Genomic DNA, 24,688 nt, shown 5'->3' on the forward strand with positions numbered 1-24,688 from the left:
ATCCCAGCACTTTGGGAGACCGAGACGGGCGGATCACGAGGTCAGCAGATCGAGACCATCCTGGCTAACACGGTGAAACCCCGTCTCTACTAAAAAATACAAAAAACTAGCCGGGCGAAGTGGCAGGCGCCTGTAGTCCCGGCTACTGGGGAGGCTGAGGCAGGAGAATGGCGGGAACCCGGGAGGCGGAGCTTGCAGTGAGCTGAGATCCGGCCACAGCACTCCAGCCTGGGCGACAGAGCGAGACTCCGTCTCAAAAAAAAAACAAAAAAACAAAAAAACAAAAAAACAAAAAAAAAAAAACGGAAAAAAAAAAATAGCCTTCTTTCCTGCCAACATATCCTTTTATAAGAAACCTGATTATAATGAAACTTTCATATAATTTTCCTCCTTGAAGATACTCTACTTGACTTCTTTGACTTATATAGCTTGGAAGACCTATATCTCTCACACACACACATACACACACACACACACACACACAGCATCTAGTATTTTATCTTATATTGATGAACTGCAAAAATAATCTGGCATTTCAATACTGGTCCAAGGTCTAATAACTTAATCACCAAATATTTGATAAGTGCTTATTATATTATTAACTCTATTAAGGATAACGTATCACATATGTTTGCATATAGCTTTGAAAACCTCCATTCTCTAAAAATTTCATAAATATCATAGCAGTGATATAGGCATTCTCTTCATCTTGTTCCCATCTTTACTGCAGTATCTTTGGTATTTTACCTTCAAGTATTTAACCCTCTTCTTGTTATTCTAATTCATTGCACATTAGAACTAGAGAACAGTGATAGAGAGAAAGGGAGGGAGGGAGGGAAGAGAATTTGGGAAAGATGACAATATTATTTGTCTGATCATATGATTATCTACCTAGAAAACTAGAGAATCAAATTAAAAGCTATGAGAGTTCAGGAAGATGTCCAGTTAGAAAATAAAATCACAAAAATTGATAACCTGCTGGGCATGGTGGCTCACGCCTGTAATCCCAGCACTTTGGGAGGCTGAGGCAGGTGGATCACTTGAGGTCAGGAGCTCAAGACCACCCTGGCCAACATGGTGAAACCCCATCTCTACTAAAAATATGAAAATAAGCCAGGCATAGTGACGCATGCCTATAATCCCAGCTACTCAGGAGGATGAGGCGGAGAATCACTTGAACCTGGGAGGTAGAGGCTGCAATAAGCCAAGATCGTGCCACTGCACCCTAGTCTGGTCAACAGAGAAAAAAAAGGTAACCTACTTACATACAGTAGTAGCAAACTAGAAAATATAAAATATTACTTATACTTATTTGGAAAGAAACTACAGAAAATATATAAAATAGACTTGGCAGAAATACCATCTTTCTGGATGGGAATACTAAAAATTATAAAGGTTATTTAATATCTCAAAATTAATGTACAAATTTAATAAAATTTCAGTCAAAACTCAGAAGGGATTATTTTAGAAGAAGCTGACACTTGATTGATTCTAAAATTCATTTGAAAGAATAAGTGCGCCAGGAACAGTGAACAACACAGTTAAAAGAGAGTAGGTAGTAGGCAACGATAAGAAAATAGTTTGAAAAACAGGCTGGGGCCAAAGCATGGAATGTCATGATAGCCAGGGTAAGGAGTCTCACTAAAATCAGTAATCAGAGTTGCATGGTGATAAGTGTGGACTTTAAAGTCTAAGAGACAGGGTTAAACCACAGCTCAACATTTACTAGCTTGGAGACCTTGAGCAAGTTAAGTAACTTAAGAGTCTCATGTCCTCATCTGTAAAATAAAGATTAGAATTCTTATCTTAGAAGACTGTTAAAAGTAAAAGGGAAGGCAGGGTGCGGTGGCTCACACCTGTAATCCCAGCACTTTGGGAGGCGGAGGCAGGCGGATCACCTGAGGTCAGGAATTCAAGACCAGCCTTGCCACCATGGTGAAACCCCGTCTCTACTAAAAATACAAAAATTAGCAGGGTGTGGGGGCAGGTCCCTGTAATCTCAGCTACTCAGGAGGCTGAGGCAGGAGAATCGCTTGAACCCGGGAAGTGGAGGTTACAGTGAGCTGAGATCACGCCACTGCATTTCAGCCAGGGTGATGCAAGGAGACTCCATTAAAAAAAAAAAAAAAAAAGTAAAAGGGTAATACATATAAAGAGTTTAGTACAGTCCCCAACATAGGTTACTATTTAATTAGTAGCAGATAATGTTACTAGGCAATGAGTAACAGGCTTCTGAGGATGGTTAACTTAACAATGTTGGATAGAGAGGACACACCTGAGGGAGTGCAAGCAGGCTACTGTGATACCAAGCAAAAAGTAATAGCAGAGGAGAAAAAAGGAAATGATCATTGAAACTAGGATGGGAGCTGGTGCTAGGATGAATGAGAAGAAAGGAGAAAGGGATGAATGGATGACTACACAGAAAAAGGGACTGTTAACTGAGAGGAAGAGAAGGTTGAAAGGGTCAGATTTAATCCAGTACATATCATTCAATTTGGGACAGGACAGATACGGGGTAATGTCTAGTGAAAATAAGAGGGAGAGGAAGGGAAACAAAAAAGTTTGAATTCCCGGTGATTAGAATTGAGTACCACTAAGACATATGGATGAGAGTGCTGCTTTCACAGAGAATACGATTGGTTCCAAGTAAGTTTCAAAGCCCATGGTTGACATTAGGGTTCATTCTTGGTGTTGTATATTCTATGGGTTTGGACAAATATATAATAACATGTTATCCACCATTATAGTATCATAAAGAATAATCTCATTGCCCTAAAGAATCATCTGTGCTCTGCCTAGTCATCCTTCCCTTCCTCCTAACTCCTGGCAACCACTGATCCTTTTCACTCTCTCCATAGTTTTGCCTTTTTCATACAGCAGGAATCATACAGTGTATAGCCTTTTCAGAAGAGCTTATTCACTTAAAAATACGCATTTAAGGTTTCTCCATGTCTTTTCGTGGCTTACCAGCTCATTTCTTTTTAGCACTGAATCATATTTCATTGTTTAGTTGTACCACAGTTTGTTTATCCTTTCACCTACTGCAAGACATCTTGATTCCTTCCAACTTCTGGCAATTATGAATAAATAAACATCTGTGTACAGGTTTTTGTGTGGATCTAAGTTTTCAGTTTATTTGGGTTCACTTTCACTTTTTATTCTACATAAGTGTTTAAATTTTTTAGAAGTAAGTTTTTATATATTACTCATATAAGAAAATCATTTTGTAAAACTCCATATATGATTTTCCCCCCATATATGATTCTGACGCACACTCCTGGTTAAGGTCCACTGCCTAAGTTTTGGGAAACTACTGATACATAATAAACAAGTTATTTCAAATCATCAGGGAAAAGATGATTTATTCAACTATGTGATATTGACAATGGTTAAAACCTTAGTAAAGTTGGAAACCAAATACCAAAATAAATTATAGATGAAACAAGTATTTAAATATAACAACTAGGCTAGGTGCAGTGGCTCATGCCTGTAACCCCAACGCTCTGGGAGGACAGAGGTGGGGATCACTGGGGCCCAGGAGTTCAAGGCTGCAGTGGGCAATGACTGCACCACTGCACTCCTGCCTGGGTAATGGAGTGAAAACCTGTTTCTAAATAAATAAATAAATAAAGTAAATAAATAAATAAATAAAACAGGAAAATTTTTTTTTCTATAATCTGATGAGAGGAATGCATTACTTACATAATGGAAAAGAGTAACATCTTCAACAACAAAAAATATTTACCAAAAAAAGAGTTTAATAGCCTCTATATGTAAAAAACTCTTGTAAATAAAAACATAAAAAATAAACGGCAAAAAAAAGAAGGCAGGGAGCAAGTGGAGGGAATGTACTAGGAACTTAAAATTGGAAAAACATAGTAAGTATATGAAAAGATGTTAAATCTCACACAAGTTATCAAAAAATGAAAAAATTTGAAAGAAATAATATTTTTCAACTATTCAATTGGCAAATATTAAGCAGTTATATCATAATTCCCAGTGATGATAAGTATAAGGAGAAAGATCCATTCACAAGTACTGATGGCAATAATCTAAAGATATAAATAAAATCTTTCTAAGGAACAATATATACCAAAGTTTAACTCAAGAAATACTAGGATATACCCTAAGGGAATAATAAGTATACACTGGTATACATATTATCTGAAAAATTCTATATGATGATTAACAAAAAATTAGTTAAACAGAGTACATCCTGGCCAGGCGCAGTAGCTCACACCTGTAATCCCAGCACTTTGTGAGGCCAACGCAGGCGGATCACCTAAGGTCGTGAGTTCAAGACCAGCCTGGCCAACATGGTGAAACTCGATCTCTACTAAAAATAAAAAAAATTAGCTGGGCGTGGTGGTGCACACCTGTAATCCCAGCTACTCAGGAGGCTAAGGCAGGAGAATGGCTTCAACCCGGGAGGCAGAGGTTGCAGTGAGCTGAGACTGGGCCATTGCGCTCCAGGCTGGGCAAAAACAGCAAAAAAAAAAAAAAGTGCATCCATTCAATGAACATTATAAAGACATTTCAAAAAAGAATATGTTATAGAAATATACATACCATGTTTTAAAAATTGCCCACAGATTTTTGTGTGGACAAAAATTATAGCAGGTTACAAAAATCATTCTTGTGTATTAAAGTTTATATCCAGCCTGGGCAACATAGCGAGACCTCATCTCTACAAAAAAAATTTTAAAAATTAGCCTGGGCCAGGTGTGGTGGCTTACGCCTGTAATCGCAGCACTTTGGGAGGCTGAGGCAGGTGGATCACCTGAGGGCAGGAGTTTGAGACCTGGCCAACATGGTGAAAACCTGTCTCTACTAAAAATACAAAAATTAATCAGGCATGGTGGTGGGAGCCTGTAATCCCAGCTACCTGGGAGGCTGAGGCAGGAGAATCACTTGAACCTAGGAGGCAGAGGTTGCAGTGAGCGGAGATCACACCACTGCACTCCAGCCTGGGCAACAAGAGCGAAACTCCATCTCGAAAAAAAAAAAAGGAGAAGGATAGATGAGTACTGAGCCAGATCTTTAGTATCCAGAATGTAACAAATATAAGAAGAGTATTTGAATAGTTGGAATTCTACCAATGAAGCTTACAGTTGACTATAAAACACTGCAGCATTTGGTTTGCCTGGTAATTCATGGTGATATGTATCTGAGAAATGAGATAAAGTATGACAGAGTGCAAGAGTACTGGGTTTAGAATTTTAAGATAAAAATCATGAGATGTCCAGATATCTTAGACAAGGTATTTATTCTTCCAAAGGTACCTTCCAGCTCTGAAGGTCTGTGATATCAATAATGGTTAGTTAAGTGTAAATTTTATATTAAAAACACTTTGGACAACTTTTCTAATCCCTCATCTAGATAAAAATGACCATTCCCCTTCTTTCTCCCTTACTGTACCTCACACTTATTTCTATTGTAATACCCATCAGTGTACTCATTTCTTTACCTGTCTTTTCTTCCTATAAATTTTTGATTCTACTAAGGGCAGGGATCACATTTTTTTTTTTTTTTTGGAGATGGAGTCTTGTTCTGTCACCCAGGCTGGAGTGCAGTGGTGTGATCTCAACTCATTGCAACCTCCGCCCCCTGGGTTCAAGCAATTCTCCTGCCTCAGCCTCCCAAGTAGCTGAGACTACAGGTTCACACCAACACACCCAGCTATTTTTTGTATTTTTTTTTTTTTAGTAGAAATCGGGTTTCACCATATTGGTCAGGCTGGTCTCGAACTCCTGACCTCAGGTGATCCACCTGCCTCGGCCTCCCAAAGTACTGGGATTACAGGTGTGAGCCACCGCGCCCAGCCATTATATTCTAATACCTAGAACAGTGCCTGGCACAAAGTACACACTTAACAGGTTGGAAGGAAAAGACAGGCTTGGGGAGGAGATGCAGGGAGAGGGAGAGTCAGACAGAAAGGAAGCTGGAGAAAAAGAGTAAGAGGAAGGGAGGGAAAGGGGGAGTGAGGAAAATTCTAATACCTGCAGTACAGTTCAGATGAGCTTTAGAAAGGTAATAAATGGACCAGGCCAGGCTCAACGCCTGTAATCCCAGCACTTTGGGAGGCCTGGGTGGGAGGATCACTTGAGGTCAGGAATTTGAGACCAGCCTGGCCAACATGGTGAAACCCCGTCTCTACTAAAAATATAAAAAGTAGGCAGGCATGGTGGCGGCCACCTGTAGTCCCAGCTACTCAGGAGGCTGAGGCAGGAGAATCGCTTGAACCTGGGAGGCAGAGGTTGCAGTGAGCTGAGGTCATGTCACTGCACTCCAGCCTGGGCGACAGAGCGAGACTCTGTCCTGAACAACAACAAAAAAAGGTAATAAATTACTATCATCTTTGGGTATTTTCTGTCAAACGCAGTTTCACAATTACTCTGGTCTGCTATATGCTGGTTTAGACAACAGTAATTTACCTTATCATTAAACAAGATTATAGTTATTAAGACTCTATTTTAAGAGGCAAAAGATCTTTATATGACTACCTTCATTTTGAAGCAGCATGTTAGTAAGCAGCTGAAAAACACAGGGAACATATTACATTCTCTACAGAGAACCCATAATGCCTAAGCCTTATGTCTTATACATAAAATACCCTCAATATTAAGAGGATAAAAAAGTTATTGTGTAATTATATTTTATAAAAATTAAATTCTGGCTGGGCATGGTCGCTCACGCCTGTAATCCCAGCACTTTGGGAGACCGAGGCAGGTGAATCACCTGAGGTTAGGAGTTTGAGACCAGCCTGACCAACATGGCAAAACCCCATCTCTACTAACATCTCTACTAAAAATACAAAAATTGTCCACGCATGGTGGCGCATGCCTGTAGTAACAGCTACTCGGGAGGCGGAGATAGGAGAATCGCTTGAATGCAGGAGACACAGGTTGCAGTGAGCCAAGATTGTGCCACTGCACTCTAGCCTGGGTGACAAAGCAAGACTCAATCTCAAAAAAAAAAAAAAAAAAAAAAACCCCAAAAAACAAAAATTGCCTTGACTGTGATAATTGTTTTGAAGTTATATAAGAAAATGTCCTTAGGAAATATATAGAGAAGTAATTATGGGAAACAGGGCATACAGTCTACAACATACTCTCAAATGATTAAGAAAAATACATAAATAATGTATGGATGAACACACATATAATAGAGAAAGAAAAGGGAGAAAAAGAAAAAAAGAAGTGAAGCAAAACATTAACAATTGTGAATGTAGGTAGTGGATATACTATCCTTGCAACTTTTCTTTAAGTTTGAAATTACGTCGAAATAAAATATTACCCAAAAAGTTCATGCTAACCTATTTACAAATATGGAGTAATAGTTATTAGTCAAAAGCATATAAAAGGACACTCACATAGAATTGAACATTCCCATTAGGGCAGTAAAACAAAAGCCAATCGCAAACATGGATTTCATTCGAACCTGTAATGAGACAAACAAATTGTCATTTTATACCAAAAAAACCACATCTAAAGCATATCTCAAAAGTTTTGGTTTCATGTCATTTTTTTAAAAAGTACTCCTTAGCAGTTCAAGACCAACCTGGCCAACATGGTGAAACCCCATCTCTACTAAAAATACAAAAATTAGCTAGGCGTAGTGGCAGGTGCCTGTAATCCCAGCTACTTGGGAGGCTGAGGCAGGAGAATCTCTTGAACCCGGGAGGCGGAGGTTGCAGTGAGCCGAGATTGTGCCACTGCACTCCTGCCCCGGGATACAGAGTAAGACTCTGCCTCAAAAAAAAAAAAGTACTCCTTAGCAAAAAGCTATAGTTTTATGTTGGCTAACCCACCCTTCACCTCCAATTCCTCTTCTTGCCACCCAGTGAGGAAGAATATTGGGGTGACTTTGTGGCCCAATTCTGGCCAATGAGTTAATAAGTACTGGCAAAAGGCCTCTCAGTAAGTAAAAGAGAACTATTGCACAGTTCAGGTGTCCTGTGTTAAATATATAGAAGTGAAAATCAAGCTATATAATTAGCCTATCTATGCTTTAGGAAGACATGCTCAAATAAAGCCTACTCTTAATAAATAATGAGGAAATTGGTAATGAAATCACTCTTCCTTATACTTCATGGTATGCCAGATAGTGAGAACAAAAGGTCTCTTAAAGAACAGAAAAGCCAGGCACAGTAGCTCACACCTGTAATCCCAGCACTTTGGGAGACCAAGACAGATGGATGGCTTGAGCTCAGGAGTTCAAGACCAGCCTGGGCAACATAGCAAGACCCCATCTCTACAAAAAAATACAAAAATAAACCAGGCATGGTGGCACACGCCTGTAATCCAAGCTACTTGGGAGGCTGAGGTAGGAGAAGCATGAAAGCCCAGGTGGCAGAGGTTGCAGTCAGTCGAGATAGAGCCACTGTACTCCAACCTTGGTAATAGAGCAAGACTCTGTCTCAAAAAAAGAAAAAAAAAAAAAAGACTGGGCAGGGTGCAGTGGCTCACGCCTATAATCCCAACACTCCAGGTGGCTGGGGCAGGAGGATCCATCACTTGAGCCCAGGAATTCAAGATCAGTATGGGCAAGATGGCAAGACCTCATCTCTACAAAAAAAACATTAAAAATTAGCCAGGCATGGTGTACTCCTGTAGTCCCAGCCACTTGGGAGGCTGAGACAGGAGGATCCCTAGGGCCCAAGAATTCACAGTGGCAGTGAGCTCTGATCGTGCTACTACATTCCAGCCTGGGTGACAAAGCTAGACCCTGTCTCTAAAAAAGAAACAAGAACACAAGACAGTAATAAAAGCCATTTATAATGTTCCAACTCCTATATTGGGATTACACATATCACCATAAAACCAAAGATTCAGCATTAACATAAGCAAGAAAAAGAAAATAAACTACTTCATTTGAAAACACAAGAGGGAACTAAGAACTGTGTGAAGAGGACAAATTATGACCTCTGAGACAGTCTTAAAAAGCTATTTATAGTATTAAAATGAAGTTTAAGAGCAGGAGCATATTTTCACTTCCATTTGGTCCAGGAACACCCATGATATTATTTATAGCCTTCACAAGTGATAAATTTCTGAAAAGGTGAGTGCAACGCACTTGATGTAAATCAGTCTTTTGCTAAAAACATTATGTGGTTAACCATGAAGTTATATTTAGGTCTCTTACCATTGATAGATCTCTGTTGTTATTCTTCAGTTTCTCTTCTTGTCTCTCTGCAATGAATTAATGAGATGGTTAATACATACAATGCTGAGCACAAAGCAGCTGTTAAATAAACTGTCACTGGTTGGTGATTACAAAAGTACTCTATCTCAATATCATTTAATAAGATGATGAAAACACCGGGGATAGTATACATTTTGTACTCAGAAGATTCAAATTCAGCAGAGCACCAAAATATTTCAATTTAAATAAATACAATCTTTAGAGTTTTTTTGAAATTACCTCTGGCATTAAATGTCTTAACTCTGTACATTAATATATATGCTTATGTTACACCAATGGGAATTGCTAGTTAATTTGTAAATACAATGATTGTACTTAGATGTCTCAAATTAGTTATCCTTCTCTTAAATTTTCTCCCTTTTTTCAATTTCTCTAAAATGGCATATAGTCTAAAATTATAAGCCAGTTGATAGGATGAACTTAAAATTCAGGTTCTAGCTGGGCAATGCCAGCACTTTGGGAGGCTGAGGTGAACACCACTTGAGACCAGGAGTTCAAGACCATCCTGGGTAACATAGCAAGACCCTGTCTCTACAAAAAATTTACAAATTAGCCAACCATGATGGTATGCCCCTGTAGTCCCAGCTACTGGGAGGCTACAGTGGGAGGATTACTTGAGCCCAGGAGTTCAAGGGCAACACAGAGAAACCCCATCTCTACAAAAAAACTTAAAAATTAGCCAGGCATGGTGGTATATGCCTATAGTCTGAGTTATTCAAGGAAGCTGAGGCAAGAGGAGTTAAGGGTTGCAGTAAGCCATGAACATGGCACTGTACTTCAGCCTGGGCTGACAGAGAGTAACCCTGCCTCAAAAACAAACATAAAACAAAACAAAACTAAAAAAGAAAAGAAAAGAGATACTTATCCCACTCAGACAAGCTTCAGAATGTCTGCCCGCCCTTTCCCACCCACCTTCTGGGGATATCTGCCTGGCATCATAGCTAGTTGAAGGGTTAGCCTCATGAAGATTTATAACATTCCTCTGTCCTACTACTGCTGACCCAAGAGGCAGTCAAACCATAGGCCTATGGCATAAAAAGATCGGCTGGACCAATTAGATTCCCCTCTCAGGAATTTATGCTAGAAAATTTTGGTAAAATAAATCAATTAACTATGGGAACAGAAATAGAAAAGTTACAATATAGTAATGGCTCCAAAACTTAATCTGCCTAAGAATTATATGGACAGCTTGTTTAAAAAAAGAAAAAGAAAAAAGTAGACTCCTGGGTCCCACATCCAGAGATCCTGATTCAGTAAAGTCTGGGAGTAATACTTGGAACCCTTCATTTTTCGTAAGTATCTCAAGCAATACTGATGTAGGTAGTCTATAGATCACACTATGAAAATACTGAGATAGAACCCCAGGACACAAGCATCTGGAGCGGATATTCCTAAGGGGTTGGCGGCAGGGAAGGACACAGGGAAGGTTAGGTGAAGGCAAAAGCTGAATGCCAAAAAAATTAGTGAAATCTTACAGTGAAGATCCCTGTCTGACTTTTTCTCAAGACTTGCTCTGCTTGTAGGACTTGCTTTACCACGGTTCCTGCCTTACTGTAACCACTTAGTTCAGCTTTGCCTGAGTTTCTCATCACGTATATCCTTCAAATAAACCCTTTATGACTTCTTTATTTGGAATGCAACAAAACAAACTATATAAAATTCATATGCCAAAAGTAAATTCATTTTTCTTCTATAAGAGGGAAATGCAAAATAGCCAAAACATTTGCTTCTGAAATTAAGAACTGGGAACATCAAATCTTCAATTAAAAAGCAAAAGACACTTCCACTGCAGATTCATGGTTCTTTCAAGGATGTTATCAAAGAGCTTCACCTAGTGAAATCAATGACATTTCGCTTCTCTGGAACACTGAATATTGCTGGCTGCTTCCCTCTTACTGAAAACTCCCTTCTCCCAATGCAGTGGCTTTACTCTTTATGCCCCCTTTTCCCCCAGATACTATATATATATTTGTAAATAAGCTCAAGTGAGGAATCTGGGCTAAGAAAAAGTAAGGGTTAGATAATAACAAAACCATAGAGGATCCGTACATAAAAATACATTTAATTGGTCCTATAAACTTGCTGGAGATGAACAGCAAATCTCATTCTAGGCTTAACAGCAGCCAATTCAAAGGAAAACAAAAATCAGTTTGAGCACAGTGTCAGTAAGATAAAATAAATCAATTACTTATGAGAACTGCTACTTTTCCTGACATTGAAAACTAATAGAAACAGTTTCCACAATTTCTTATCGAAAGACAATTGTGTAATGTTGTGGATGTTTTTTAATATATTCCATAGTAATACTATAACAAAGTGTATGATACCTGGCTGAATTTTTCATAATAAGCCTAACAATGCAAATGCCAAGGCGAAATACAGTAAAAGCATTTTATGAAGTCCAAAATAATCCAGTTTAGGTTTACAGATTTCTGATAGTCTGGCTTAATCTAAGATTAAAATGTACAAATCTAGAGAATGGATAGATCATCTTTCAAGCAATTCCTCATAAATATTACATCTCATAATTTCTAGTAAGATTCTGATAAGCAACTCTTCATAAATACTACTTCTTTTTTTTTGCAACAAAGTTTTGCTCTTGTTGTCCAGTCTGGAGTGCAATGGCACCATCTCAGCTCACTGCAACCTTCGCCTCCCACCTGCCGGATTCAAGTGATTCTCCTGCCTCAGCCTCCCAAGTAGCTGGGATTACAGGCATGCGCCACTATGCCTGGCTAATTTTTGTATTTTTAGTAGAGATAGGGTTTCCTCATGTTGGTCAGGCTGGTATTGAACTCCTGACCTCAGGTGATCCACCTGTCTTGGTCTCCCAAAGTGCTGGGACTACAGGCGTGAGCCACCACGCCCAGCCATAAATACTATTTCTTATAACTTCTGATGAGATTTTTTTTTTGGGTGAGCAAACAATTCAGGGTTGCACTCCATGTTAAGATCATTTGAATTCAGATACTCTGTGTTGCCAATTTAAGGACAGAGGATAATCTGCCTTCCATTCTTATATCCTTCCTATTCTTTATAGCAAAGGTACTTGAAAGAGTTGTCCATGTTCAATGTCTTCATTTTCTCACTGTCTGCATTCTCAATGTCTGCATTCTCTCCTTCAGCTATATGATCTGGCTTCTGTCCCCCATCATGCCACTGAAACCATTTTTGCTAAAAGCACTAATAACCTCCATTTCTTAGACATTTACCATCATCATCAGGTCCTTCCTCCTCCCTGACACTCTCCTCTCAACTTCTGTGACACTACTACTTTCCAACTTATCTGGCAATACTTTTTCAGAACTTTACTTCTTCTGTTGTTCCTTAAATTTCTGTTCCTCAAGACTCTTGGCCGACACGGTGGCTCACGCCTATAAGCCCAGCACTTGGAGAGGTTGAGGCAGGCGGATCACCTGAGGTCAGGAGTCTGAGACCAGCCTGGCTAACTTGGGGAAATCCCGTCTCTACTAAAAATACAAAAATTAGCCAGGTGTGGGGTGCATGCCTATAGTCCCAGCTACTCGTGAGGCTGAGGCAGGAAAATCGCTTGAACCCGGAAGGCGGAGGTTGCAGTGAGCCAAGATCACACCACTGCACTACAGCCTGGGAAACGAGTGACACTCCATCTCAAAAAAAAAAACAACAACAAAACAAGCAAACAAACAAAAAAGTACTTATCATCCTGCATAGTAATCACTTATTTTCTGGTCTATTTTCCTTCTCTAAACACAGTTCATAAAAATAGAATCTTTTTCTACTTTGTTTCTCCAATGCTGTTAGGGGTAACTGACACATACAGAGTAAATGTTCAATAGCATTTTCCCATAGAATTAAGTAAACAGACCACTTAAAAAACATCCAGGATCGCTATACTAACTGAAAAACTAATCAGAACAGGAACTGACATAATCTAATTGCATGGAATTCTCCCCTGGGCTGTAACAGCAGTGACCTAGGTATACAGACACAGTTTCTGAAACAAATACACAATCTCACAATAATTTTTTTCCTAATTTCAGAATCAAGAAACATCATAACATATAAAAACAAATCATATACAATCCCTATGAATTGCCTTTTGGAAACAGAATTACTTAAATTCTAAGTTACACTAAAAAACGAAAAACATATGATATGTTCATTATTTCTCCAAGTATATCAAAATTACTCAGAATATTTCCTACCCCTTGGTGGATTTCCATCACTAGTCAATACTCAGTAAGGAAGCCATGGAAACAACGAATACAAGTAAGACTTAAGTGGAAATAATCATCTCAGATATAAAAAAAATATGCTTTTACAAACTATGCCAAAAACCCTCAGCCAAGTTCAAAAGCCACAACTGTCATTTTACAAAACTCAAATTCCAAAGCTAAGAGCAAAAATAGAGGAACTGCTTAAATTTGTCCTGTATACCTCACGAAATGGGTAAGAATCAAGTGAGATAAAGAATGCACGTGCTTTATAAACCATAAAATCATAGAAATGTGAGTTATCACTATTAATAATTTTATTATAGTTTCGTTATCTAAGAATTAATTTTTTTCCAAGAAAAACCAAATTTCATTTTGACTAATATCTCATCTTACCTATTTTCTTTTTCTGTTGTCGACCAGCTGACTCTGTTATTGTTTCCTTCTTCTTTTCCACTGTAAACAACATAGTAACATAGTAAAAATTAACTGGACTATGCCAAAGAAACAAAGGATGCTTTATTACAGCTGAACCAATGAAAAAAGCTTGCAAGAAAGTTACACAGTGACTGATTATGGTCATGATTAAGTTAACTGGTCCACTCTCACAGCTACTGATGGTAAAAGGTAGATGCAACATTCTAAGAATGAAACAACAATTCTAAGCATCATTAATCAAATACCCATAAAGAATTGTATTGATACGATCATAATGAAAACAGACCATCAGCTGAGGATGATTACCTTAGCTAGCGTCAAAGCACAATTTTCAAATTCTGCTCTCTCAGATAACTAGGTTAATTGTAATTCCATTATCTTATGACAAATGGTAGAAATTTATTCACTCAGTTATTCGTTGCCTAAATAACTCTAAGCAGATGAAAAAAATATGCTCCCTACCTTCTAAAGAATACTTTAGTCAGGGGAGATAATCAAATGACAATTACAGTAATGTGACAAGATAGATATATGCACACTGCAGGAAAATCAGGAGAGCCAGAAAAGCTAAGACCAGCCAGACGCAGTGACTCACACCTGTAACCCCAGCACTTTGGGAGGCCTAGGCGGGCGAATCACCTGAGGTCAGGAGTTTGAGACCAGCCTGGCCAACATATAGTGAAACCCCATCTCTACTAAAAAACATACAAAACTGAGCTGGGCGTAGTGGCATATGCCTGTAATTCCAGCTGTGTGGGAAGCTGAGGCAGGAGAATCACTTGAACCCAGAAGGTGGAGGTTGCAGTGAGTCAAGATCGCACCATTCCACTCCAGTCTGGGCGACAGAGCGAGACTCTGTCTCTCAAAAAAAAAAAAAAAAAAAGACCAATTTTTCTGATGCATTTCAATTACTATCAAGATTACATAACAATAAGCTTTTGAAAAAGAAATAGTGGACCAGGCGCGGTGGTTTACACCTGTAATCCCAGCGCTTTGGAAGGCCAAGGCAGGTGGATCACGAGGTCAAGAGATCCAGACCATCCTGGCCAACATGGTGAAAACCCATCTCTACTAAAAATACAAAAATTAGCTGCGCGTGGTGGCACATGCCTGTAGTCCCAGCTACTTGGGAGGCAGAGGCAAGAGAATTGCTTGAACCCGGGAGGCAGAAGTTGCAGTGAGCCAAGATCTCACCACTGCACTCCAGTCTGGCGACAGAGCGAGACTCCATCTCAAAAAAAAAAAAAAAAAAAGAAAAGAAAAGAAAAGAAAAAGAAAAAGAAATAGTATAACGTATTTATATTATATTTTCTATCTTTAATCTCCTGTAAATGGACTAAGGTTATGTCAAAAATTGCCTTTACTTAGTTTATTTATATTACCTGTTACCCATATTATTTTAGTATGCTAATAGCAAACAGTACGGTATAAGTATCATTTCTAAAACCTACATTAAAGAGAATTAGCAGGTAGAACTCTTTCCCTTAGTACAAGAAGTCTGTCCCTGAATTCTAAAAGCAAAATTAGTATCACTGCTTTATCTAAGAATTGTAAAATTCAATTTGACTCCAATATTGCAAATGAAATTTAAAGGGTTGGCCAAAATAAAATATGTGATTTATGTGATTTGTGTGTGTGTGTGTGTGTGTGTGTGTGTGTGTGTGTATGTGTGTACAGTTTATGTATGTTCTGGGAGACTGAGTAACAGATACTGTTCTAGGTAAACAAAAAGATAAAGAGATAGGCCAGGCATGGTGGCTCACACCTGTAATCCCAGCACTTTGGGAGGGTGAAACAGGAAGACTGCTTGAGCCCAGGAGTTTGGGATCAGCCTGGGCAACATGGCAAGACTCTGTCTCTATAAAAAATTTAAAAATTAGGCCGGGCGCGGTGGCTCAAGCCTGTAATCCCAGCACTTTGGGAGGCCGAGACGGGCGGATCACGAGGTCGGGAGATCGAGACCATCCTGGTTAACACGGTGAAACCCCGTCTCTACTAAAAAATACAAAAAACTAGCCGGGCGAGGTGGCGGGCGCCTGTAGTCCCAGCTACTCGGGAGGCTGAGGCAGGAGAATGGCGTGAACCCGGGAGGCGGAGCTTGCAGTGAGCTGAGATCCGGCCACTGCACTCCAGCCTGGGTGACAGAGCGAGACTCCGTCTCAAAAAAAAAAAAAAAAAAATTTAAAAATTAGCTGAGTGTGGTGGCACATGCCTATAGTCCCAGCTACTCAGAAGGCTGAGGCAGGAGGAGCTCTTGAGCCTAGGAGCTTGAGGCTGCAGTGAGCTGTGTTTGCTCCACTGCACTCCAGCCTATGAGAGAGAGAAATCCTGTTGCCAAAATAAAATAAAATAAAACACAACATCATGTATACGGAAAGAGCGAGAGAAAGATTTTGAATGAACATACTAGTGAGAGATCATAAAAGAAAAATGTCAAATTTCACATTTTAAGATGTTATAAAAACAACATTTTATGTTGGGTGCAGTGGCTCAGGTCTGTAAGCCCAGCACTCTGAGAGGCCAAGATGGGAGGATTGTTGCAGTTCAGGAGTTCGAGATCAGCATGGGCAACATGGCGAAACCTCGTCTCTACCAAAACTACAAAATCAGCCAGCCATGGTGGTGCACTCCTGTGGTGCCAGCTGCTCAGGAGGCTGAGATGAGAGGATCACAGGAGCCCAGGAAGTCGACACTGCAGTGAGCCATGATTGGGCCACTGCACTCCAACCTGGGTGACACAGTGAAACCCTGTCTCAAAAAAATAAATAAATAAAAAATAAACATTTTTATTAAAATGTTATAAGGATAACATTTCAAAAGACAAAATGGATTTAGAAAACACTTAATGTTTTATTCTTTATCATTACTATTAAACAAAGAAACAAAAATATTTCTTTCCCACCCCAGAAGGACTGTAACACAACTACTTGGCATTTAATCGTGACTGCATAGAAAACAGGGCAATAAAAAGACAGAAGGCTACAGAATAGAAACATAAGACAATTTCATAAACATTAGTCTGGTCTTCTAGCAGACCAGACTGAGACTAGATAAACTGTTTTTAGGGATACATTAATCTAATGTTTTTCAAACTTCATGAGGTTGTGATGAAACCTTGGTGTGTTGATATTTATTCATCAGAATCTTACCTGACAACAAGAAGTAGAAATGTCAGAGTTGACAAAAATAAAAGATGTCTACTATGAAACGCATTTCTGTCCATGACCTGGTATTCCTGCATTCTGAATTCCAGAGTTCTGCCAAACAGTTTATAGATTGTTCTAAAAGATTTATCCTATTTTACCGTAAACAACATAACTCATACTTCACAGCAATTTATACTTAGTAAATGCTCTCAAATAAACAAATGTGTTACAAGAATCAAGTTATATATACTGTACTGTAATCTTTCTCATTTATTGAAGTATCCTTTCATTAGTATATATTATAATAGTAACACAATAAAAGGAGACCCACTGATATTCAGAGTACATCTATAAGCCCAGTGACCATCTGAGTCAACCAACTCACTACCTTTAAGGAAGCATTTTCTTTTGCTAAAGGCAGCTCAGTAGGACTGCTTTTTGGATATCAGTATTCTTTTAAAAATGCCAAGGACCAGATCAGCACAAGCAAAGTAACCTATATCAAATTCTGATTCAAACCTCTTTATATTTTTTGATGTTCTTCAAAAACCCTATAAACTTCCCTTGCTTAAATTCATACTAAGTATCAGAAGGAATTCTGTATTTGCAATTAAGACACTTGTTCAAAGAGGAAATTTACCGTATGTTTTTCCTTTTTAATATTCCTCATGCTAAATATAATAGCTGTGCATTTGATTATACATTCCAGAGACAGAATTTGTGGCCGCTCATTTTATATTGTACTTGCTATGGTAAACTCAACACATAGCAAGCAATCAAATATTTCAATTGATCATATAAAAAAAAAATAATACATGCTTACTGAGTTTTGGTAGATTATCCGGAGTAGAGGACCTAAGACCACAAGAAATGCCATGAGTCATTCCAATCATCAACCTACCTCATACTTACCTTCAAAGGAAGTATATGAAGAAATTATAGTAAAATTGCAACTATAGACGTGTAAACTGGCAAATGTATTACTTTGTTTTGTTTTTGTTCAAGATTGGATCTCACTCTGTCACCTAGGCTGGAATGCAGTGGCCCAATTTCCCATCTCTGCTCACTGCAAACTCCACCTCCTGAGCTCAAGCAATCCTCCCACCTCAGCCTCCCAAGTAGTTGGGACCACAGACACACGCCACCGTGTCAGGCTAATTTTTTGTATGTTTTGTAGAGATGGGGTTTTGCCATGTTGCCCAGGCTGGTCTTGAACTCCTGAGCTCAAGCAATCTACCTGCCTCAGCCTCCCAAAGTGTTGGGATTACAGGTGTAAGCCACTGCGCCTGGCCTCAACGGTATTACTTTTGCAGTGTACAGTGAAGGAGACTTCATTTATTTCTATAATGTAAATAATTAAAGACAAGGCAATATTGTAGATACCAGTGAAGCTCAAAATCTATAGGGCAAATCCATATTATATAAATATTTACGGTATGAGTATATTCAAACAAATTTGAAGCTAAATTTGTTTTGTATTTCATAAAACTACTCAATGATATAAACGACATGAAGAAATGTATACAGGGATGCCACTGCGTGCTGCTAACTAGCATAGGATCGATCATAGCAGAACAATTTTTCACAAAGAATACATGTCATGTTATGCTATACAGATAATTTATTCAATATACATTTATCAAGTATCTAATATGTGCCAGGCACTGCATTAGATACTGTGGATACAATGGCCTTTGTCCTCATAGAAATTACAGTTTTGTTGAGGAGAGACACATTACCATGATGACCATAATCATATATAGGTAAAACTGCAATTGTTACAAACACTCTAAGGAGAGGTATGTGGATAAATCATAAACTATGATAGGAAGATTTGGCCCCATCTGGGAGACTGGATAAGATCTGAAGAATGTGTAGGATTTTACTAAACAAAATGAGAAGGGAAAATTATTCCAGATAGGAGGAACAACAGATACAAAGTGCCTGTAGTAGGAAACCATAAGACTAGCCCAGAGGACAGAAAAAAGGCATGAATGAATAGAGAATAGGGAGCAAGAGAGAACATGATACAAGACGTAGCCAGGAGAAGGAAGGGTGGTGCCATACCGTGCTGGACCTTACAGGCCACATGTTCATCCTAAAGCAATTGTGAAGAAATTGAAAGGTTTTAAGAAGGACAAGTAACATAATCAGATTTGTGTTTTAAAACATTACCCTAGATGCATTATAGGGGACAAATTTGAGTGGGTGCAGGTGGACCAGAGAGGAGGTTACTGCAGCAGATTAAATGAAATATAATAGAAGTTTAGACTAGGTGGTGGTAGGAGAAATGGAGAGATGTGAAATGATCTGAAAACTAATCAGGAAAACAGGAATAGGGCTTGGTAACGGACTGCATATATGGGGCAAAAGAAGAAAGCATTCAAATCAATAAATGTTTATTAAACATTCACTATGTGCCAGTCAGTGTTCTAGGTAAACAGGATACATAGGTAACAACAACAAAGAACCCTGCCCTAGTGGAGTTTTCATTCTAGCAGGTAGAAATACACAACAAACAATAATATGATAAATAAGTAAATCATACAGTATATTAGAAAGTAATAAAAGCAACAGAAAAAAATAGAGCAGGGTAAGGAATATTAGGAGTAGGGGAGATTGGCAGGTTGCAGGGTTTTTTTGTTTTTTTTTTTTTTTTTTTAGACGGAGTCTTGCTCTGTCCCCCAAGCTGGAGGCAGTGGCATGATGTTGGCTCACTGCAAGCTCTGCCTCCCGGGATCATGCCATTCTCCTGCCTCAGCCTCCTGAGTAGCTGGGACTACAGGCGCCCGCCACCACGCCCGGCTCATTTTTTGTATTTTTAGTAGAGACAGGGTTTCACCGTGGTCTTGATCTCCTGACCTTGTGATCCGCCCGCCTCGGCCTCCCAAAGTGCTGGGATTACAGGCGTGAGCCACCGCGCCCGGCCTGCAGTTTCAAATAGAGTGGTCAACTTAAGCATCAGGGGTGATGTTGGAAAAAAGATTTGAATAAGGTAATAGGATTAGCCCAGCACATACTGTAGGGAAGAACATTTCTAGGCAGAAGGAACAACCACTAGAAAGGTCTCAGCACAGTATGGCCAGTATGTGTAAAGAACAGCAAGTTGGACAGTGTGGGTAAAGTAGGGTAAGTGAGAAGAAAGAGTATCAGAGTGGTAAAAAGGAAGCTCTGTAGGCCATTATAAGGATGCTGGCTTTTCTGCTGAGTGAAAGGGACATGACCTAATAGGCTTTTAAAAAGATTATTCTGGCTGTCATCTTGAGAACAGACTTCAGGAAGACAGGAACGCTTGTTGGAGACTGTTGCAATAATCCACCCAAAAGATCACAGTGCTTAGACCACAGTGGTTAACACTGGAGCTAATGAAAAATGGTCAAATTCTGGGTATCGGAAGCTCTCTGAACCTTTACTGGTTTAGGGTATTTCCCCAAAAAGGAGACCCCACAGTATCTGCAGACAAACTAGATGTGGGTTTTAAGAAGAGTAAAAGATAACTGCCCAAGAATTATGGCCTGAGCAAGTAGAAGGACAGCAATGCCATAGACCAAGATAAAGAAGGTTACAAATGACACAGGCTTAGACATGAGGAACAAGTATTCAATTTGGGACGTGTTGGGATTGAGATGTCCACCAAACATTCTAGCTGAGATAACAAATTCATGCATGGATATGTGAATCTTGCATTAAGGAGAGAGGGTTACATATATTTGGGAGTCACTGGCCAATACAGCTGAAAGATAAGTTCACCAAGGAAGTGAATGTAGAGAAAAAACCTAAATTTCATGTCACCCCCAACAACAGGAGGTCAAGAAATGAAACCAACAAGTAAACTGCAGAAGAATGATCAGTAAGGGCTGGGCACTGTGGTTCATGCCTGTAAATCCCAGCACTTTGGGAGGCCTAACCAGGAGGATCGCTTGAGCCCAGGAGTTTGAGATCAGCCCTGACAACAGAGCAAGACCTCATCTCTCCAAAATATTAGCCAGTCATGGTGGCGTGCGTCTGTAGTCCCAGCTACTCAGGAGTCTGAGGCAGGAGGATCGCTTAAGCCTGGGAGGTCCAGGGTGCAATGAGCTGTGGGGGGTGACAGAGTGAGACCCTGTCTCAAAAAAAAAAAATTAAATTAAAAAGTAAAAAATAAAAAAAGGATGACCAGTAAGACGGAGAGCAGCAAAACTGAGAGTATGGTATCCTGGAAGCCAAATTAATAAAGCATATCAAGGTTTCTGGTTTACACTACTGGAAGCATGGAGGTACCCATCACCAAAATAGGGAAATCCTGGAAGAGTATCTTGTTTGTGAAGGTAAAGATAAGGAGTTTGGCTCAGATATGCTGAGGTACATAATCAACATTGAGTAAATGAAGGAACAGTAAGCTGTAATTTTAAAAGCCTGAGTCTGGTCTCTATTCTTTGTTTGCTCTGTGATGTAAGTTGTCATTATCATCCTGAGGCTCAGTTTTCTTTCCTATGACATGGAAGTAATATTTATACGAGTGACCACAAATGGTTGCTGTGTGGATCAAATGTGGTAATTTAAGAAAAAAACTTCAAATCCCTATGAAGATATAAGAAAAAGTCACAGAATACAGAAAATTGTAGGAATTCTAAGAAACAAAAGTTATATTTAATCCTTATAAGGGAGAAAAGAACAGAGAAAACTAAATCAGGCCCATAAGGAACCATTCACCTTGTACCTTTAGCTGAGTCCTGTGGAATTCCTGCTTTATTTCAAAGGTAACAAACCCTTCTTGTTTTTAATCTTTTCCTCAAACACCTCTTCAACTTCCTAACCCAACTGAAACTTGGCTTATCTCTGAAGACACCACTTACCTTGACACCAGTCATAACGACCTATTATCCTCCAAACATGCCTTAAATGTTAAGATTTCCGTATTTTTGCTCATATGTTATTTCCTTTACCTGGAATTTCCTTTCCCCATTTCATTCTCTATCCAAATTCCAACTATCCACAAGGAACTGCAAGGCCATTAGCATTATGAAGGCTACCATGGTTCCGCACAACTGAATGAAACCTCTTCTTTTTTTTCTAAAGACAAGTCTCACTCTATTGCCCAGGAGGCAGTGTAGTGACACCATCGTGGCCCACTGTGGCCTCAACCTCCTGGGCTCAAGGGATCTTCATGCTTCAGTCTCCCAAATAGCTGGGACTATAGGCGTGTACCACCATACCCAGCTAATTTTTTTTTTGTAGAGATGAGGTCTCCCTATGTTACCCTGGCTGGTGTCAAACCCCTAGGTTCAGTCCTGCCTCAGCCTTCCAAAGTGCTGGGATTAACAGGAGTAAGCCACTGCGCCAGGCTGAACCTCTTTTTAGAACCACCACAGCACAAAACATGTATCTGCCACGTCCCCCACTTCTCTCTAGTTGGTATTACACATTTTGCATAAAAGTCTTCTATTTCTAAATAGGCTTCAAGTCAGGTTCATCTTTCTACCAGCTGGTGCTCTTAAAATATTTACTGTGAACATGGACTTAATGAGCTTGACGTGTTGAAATTATTTCTAATGTGTTGTCATACTCACATTTTTTACTCTGTTTTTCCACTTCTGCCTTCAGTCTCTTGTACTTGTCTGTTCTGTAAACCAGGACCCAGGTTATGCCTAAAACATTAAAAGCAACATGTTAATAGAGAAATGACTGGAACGATCACAGCAAACTATTAGAGGTTACTGTTGGAGAAGGAGGGATTCCAACTTTTTGCTTTGTATTTACCCATAGTTAACTTTTTTCAAAGGCTAATACAACTGACTCTTCAGCCAAAACAACAGTAACATGATGTGAAGGTGTCTCCACAATTACACAAGTGAAATCTACCTGAGACCAAAGAAAACTCGGCAATCGACTCCACACTCCCCTCCCGCTCCTGTTCACGAGTTGCCCAGAGATCCCCTGGAGTAGAGTAGATGAGCGTCTCTAGCAAGTAAGGCTCGCGATCTTTCCCCTGGAGGCACAAGGGACCCCGGGGCCCTTCCTCCCGGGGACTGATCAAACGTCTGAGAAATAGCCGCTCTCACCTTCTGCGAGCAAAGCCGTGCATACAGAGATAAAAACGATGAGGAGAGTGTCTGCGAACATAGTGCTCATCTCGGACCTTCGTCCCTGCACTCCCACCCGCCAGGGGGAAAGCGCTCTAGAGCCAGTAAAAGTGAAGCGAAAACGCCTTCCGTAGAGTCCACCACCACCGAGTAACAGACCAACTCTGACAGCCCGAAGACAGCACTTCCGCTTCCGGGGCACAGCACCGGAAAGGCTCGTGTCTGAGAACGGTGTGGCCACGAGAATCTAGAGGAAACGAACCCGCAAGTCACTGGAGCTGAAGGCTGGTACTCAGGCCGAATCTCGCGAGAATTAGAACTATTTCAGACCCAGAGCAGGATAGCGGCGGCGGCGAACTTTGCCCGGTAGTTTTTACTGATTGGGGTGCTGGCGCGCGCCTTTTTCTCGGCCAGAATCCAGTAATTGGGATAGTCTTGGCTTCCACCTCAGCCGCACTTCTGTGATCGTAATATTAGTTTAGCTTGGGTTTGCCGTGAAGTAAGAAGTCTGACTTCCGCAAACGTACTGAACGCCTGGGTGTAGGTGCCAGGGCAAGGACGTGCAGCTGGGGCCGCGAAATGAGTTAGTTGTGGGCCGCTGGCCTCAAGGAGCGAATGTCAGCGCGAGGAGAAGCAGCTTGTGCATACGCTTTGATAAGGGTTTTAATAGAGGTATTACCACAGTGCTACGTGACACGGTTGAGAGGTTGGTCAGAAGAAACTAACGAAAAGAATTGAAGTAGTGCCTTAAGGGGAGTAGGAGTGCTTTTGGAGAAAGCAAAGGACTTTCTAGGCAAAGTGGAAGTCAAAGCACGGATGCCTGAAAATTCATAGTGTGATAGTGCAGTGAGTAAGTAATGTGTCTAGAGAAGGGGTCATAAATCCAGATGCCTAGATTAGGGAGAGAATATAAATTACGTTATGCAAGCTGAGCCTAAAAAAATGGTGGAAGGTACTATGATGGATAAGGGAGCATTAAGTTCATCTGAAAGGAGAATTTGATACCCAAATCCAACGCATTTCTCTAGGAGAAAGAGCATCCAGTTTCTGAGATGACTTCGTTTCTCAGGAAAATCCAGAAATCCTGGGTTTTATGTGAAACTTCAATTTATACATGCTGGTAACTAATTAAATTTTTAAAATGCCTCAGCAGCGTGGTTTCAGCCATTGTAGACGGTTTCAGCTTTTTCAGACTGGGGTGTGTGTGTGAGAGAGAGAGAGTGAGTGAGAAAACCTGGAAGCTGGCGCCGGGCGCGGTGGCTTACGCCTGTAATCCCAGCACTTTGGGAGGCCGAGGCGGGCGGATCACAAGGTCAGGAGATCGAGACCATCCTGGCTAACACGGTGAAACCCCGTCTCTACTAAAAATACAAAAAATTAGACGGGCGTGGTGGCGGGCACCTGTAGTCCCAGCTACTCGGGAGGCTGAGGCAGTAGAGTGGCGTGAACCCAGAGGCGGAGCTTGCAGTGAGTTGAAATGGCACCACTGCACTCCAGCCTGAGCGACAGTTCGAGACTCCGTCTCAAAAAAAAAAAAAAAAAACAACCTGGAAGCTGGCTGAGCTGTATCCTCTTGTACTTCCTATCATTGGTGGGTTTTGTTTTTTGTTTTTTGTTTTTTTGAGATGGAGTTTCACTCTTG

General features: G+C 40.1%; 1 protein-coding gene and 1 long non-coding RNA gene across 3 annotated transcripts in view; one reads left to right on the top strand and one right to left on the bottom strand.

The window, feature by feature from the left end:
- Positions 1-23,158, bottom strand: part of LOC105492966 (transmembrane and coiled-coil domains 1) — a 41,044-nt gene extending 17,886 nt beyond the window's left edge. For both annotated transcript variants that reach the window (XM_011760357.3, XM_071074892.1), the window contains exons 1-5: positions 23,026-23,158; positions 22,534-22,611; positions 13,797-13,856; positions 9,145-9,191; positions 7,373-7,440 (exon numbers count right to left, since the gene is read on the bottom strand). In XM_011760357.3, coding sequence (XP_011758659.2) covers positions 7,373-7,440; positions 9,145-9,191; positions 13,797-13,856; positions 22,534-22,611; positions 23,026-23,095 — 323 coding nt within the window. In that variant the 5' untranslated portion in view covers positions 23,096-23,158. The remainder of the gene's footprint in view (positions 1-7,372; positions 7,441-9,144; positions 9,192-13,796; positions 13,857-22,533; positions 22,612-23,025) is intronic.
- On the top strand, positions 854-24,195 carry LOC139357480 (uncharacterized). Its single transcript, XR_011610703.1, has 2 exons — positions 854-1,252; positions 22,746-24,195. It is a non-coding gene; the product is annotated as an uncharacterized lncRNA (long non-coding RNA).
- The last annotated feature ends 493 nt before the right edge of the window (positions 24,196-24,688 follow it).

The sequence above is a fragment of the Macaca nemestrina genome, chromosome 1 (assembly GCF_043159975.1).
Source record: "Macaca nemestrina isolate mMacNem1 chromosome 1, mMacNem.hap1, whole genome shotgun sequence".
In the NCBI taxonomy this organism is placed as follows: Eukaryota; Metazoa; Chordata; class Mammalia; order Primates; family Cercopithecidae; genus Macaca; species Macaca nemestrina.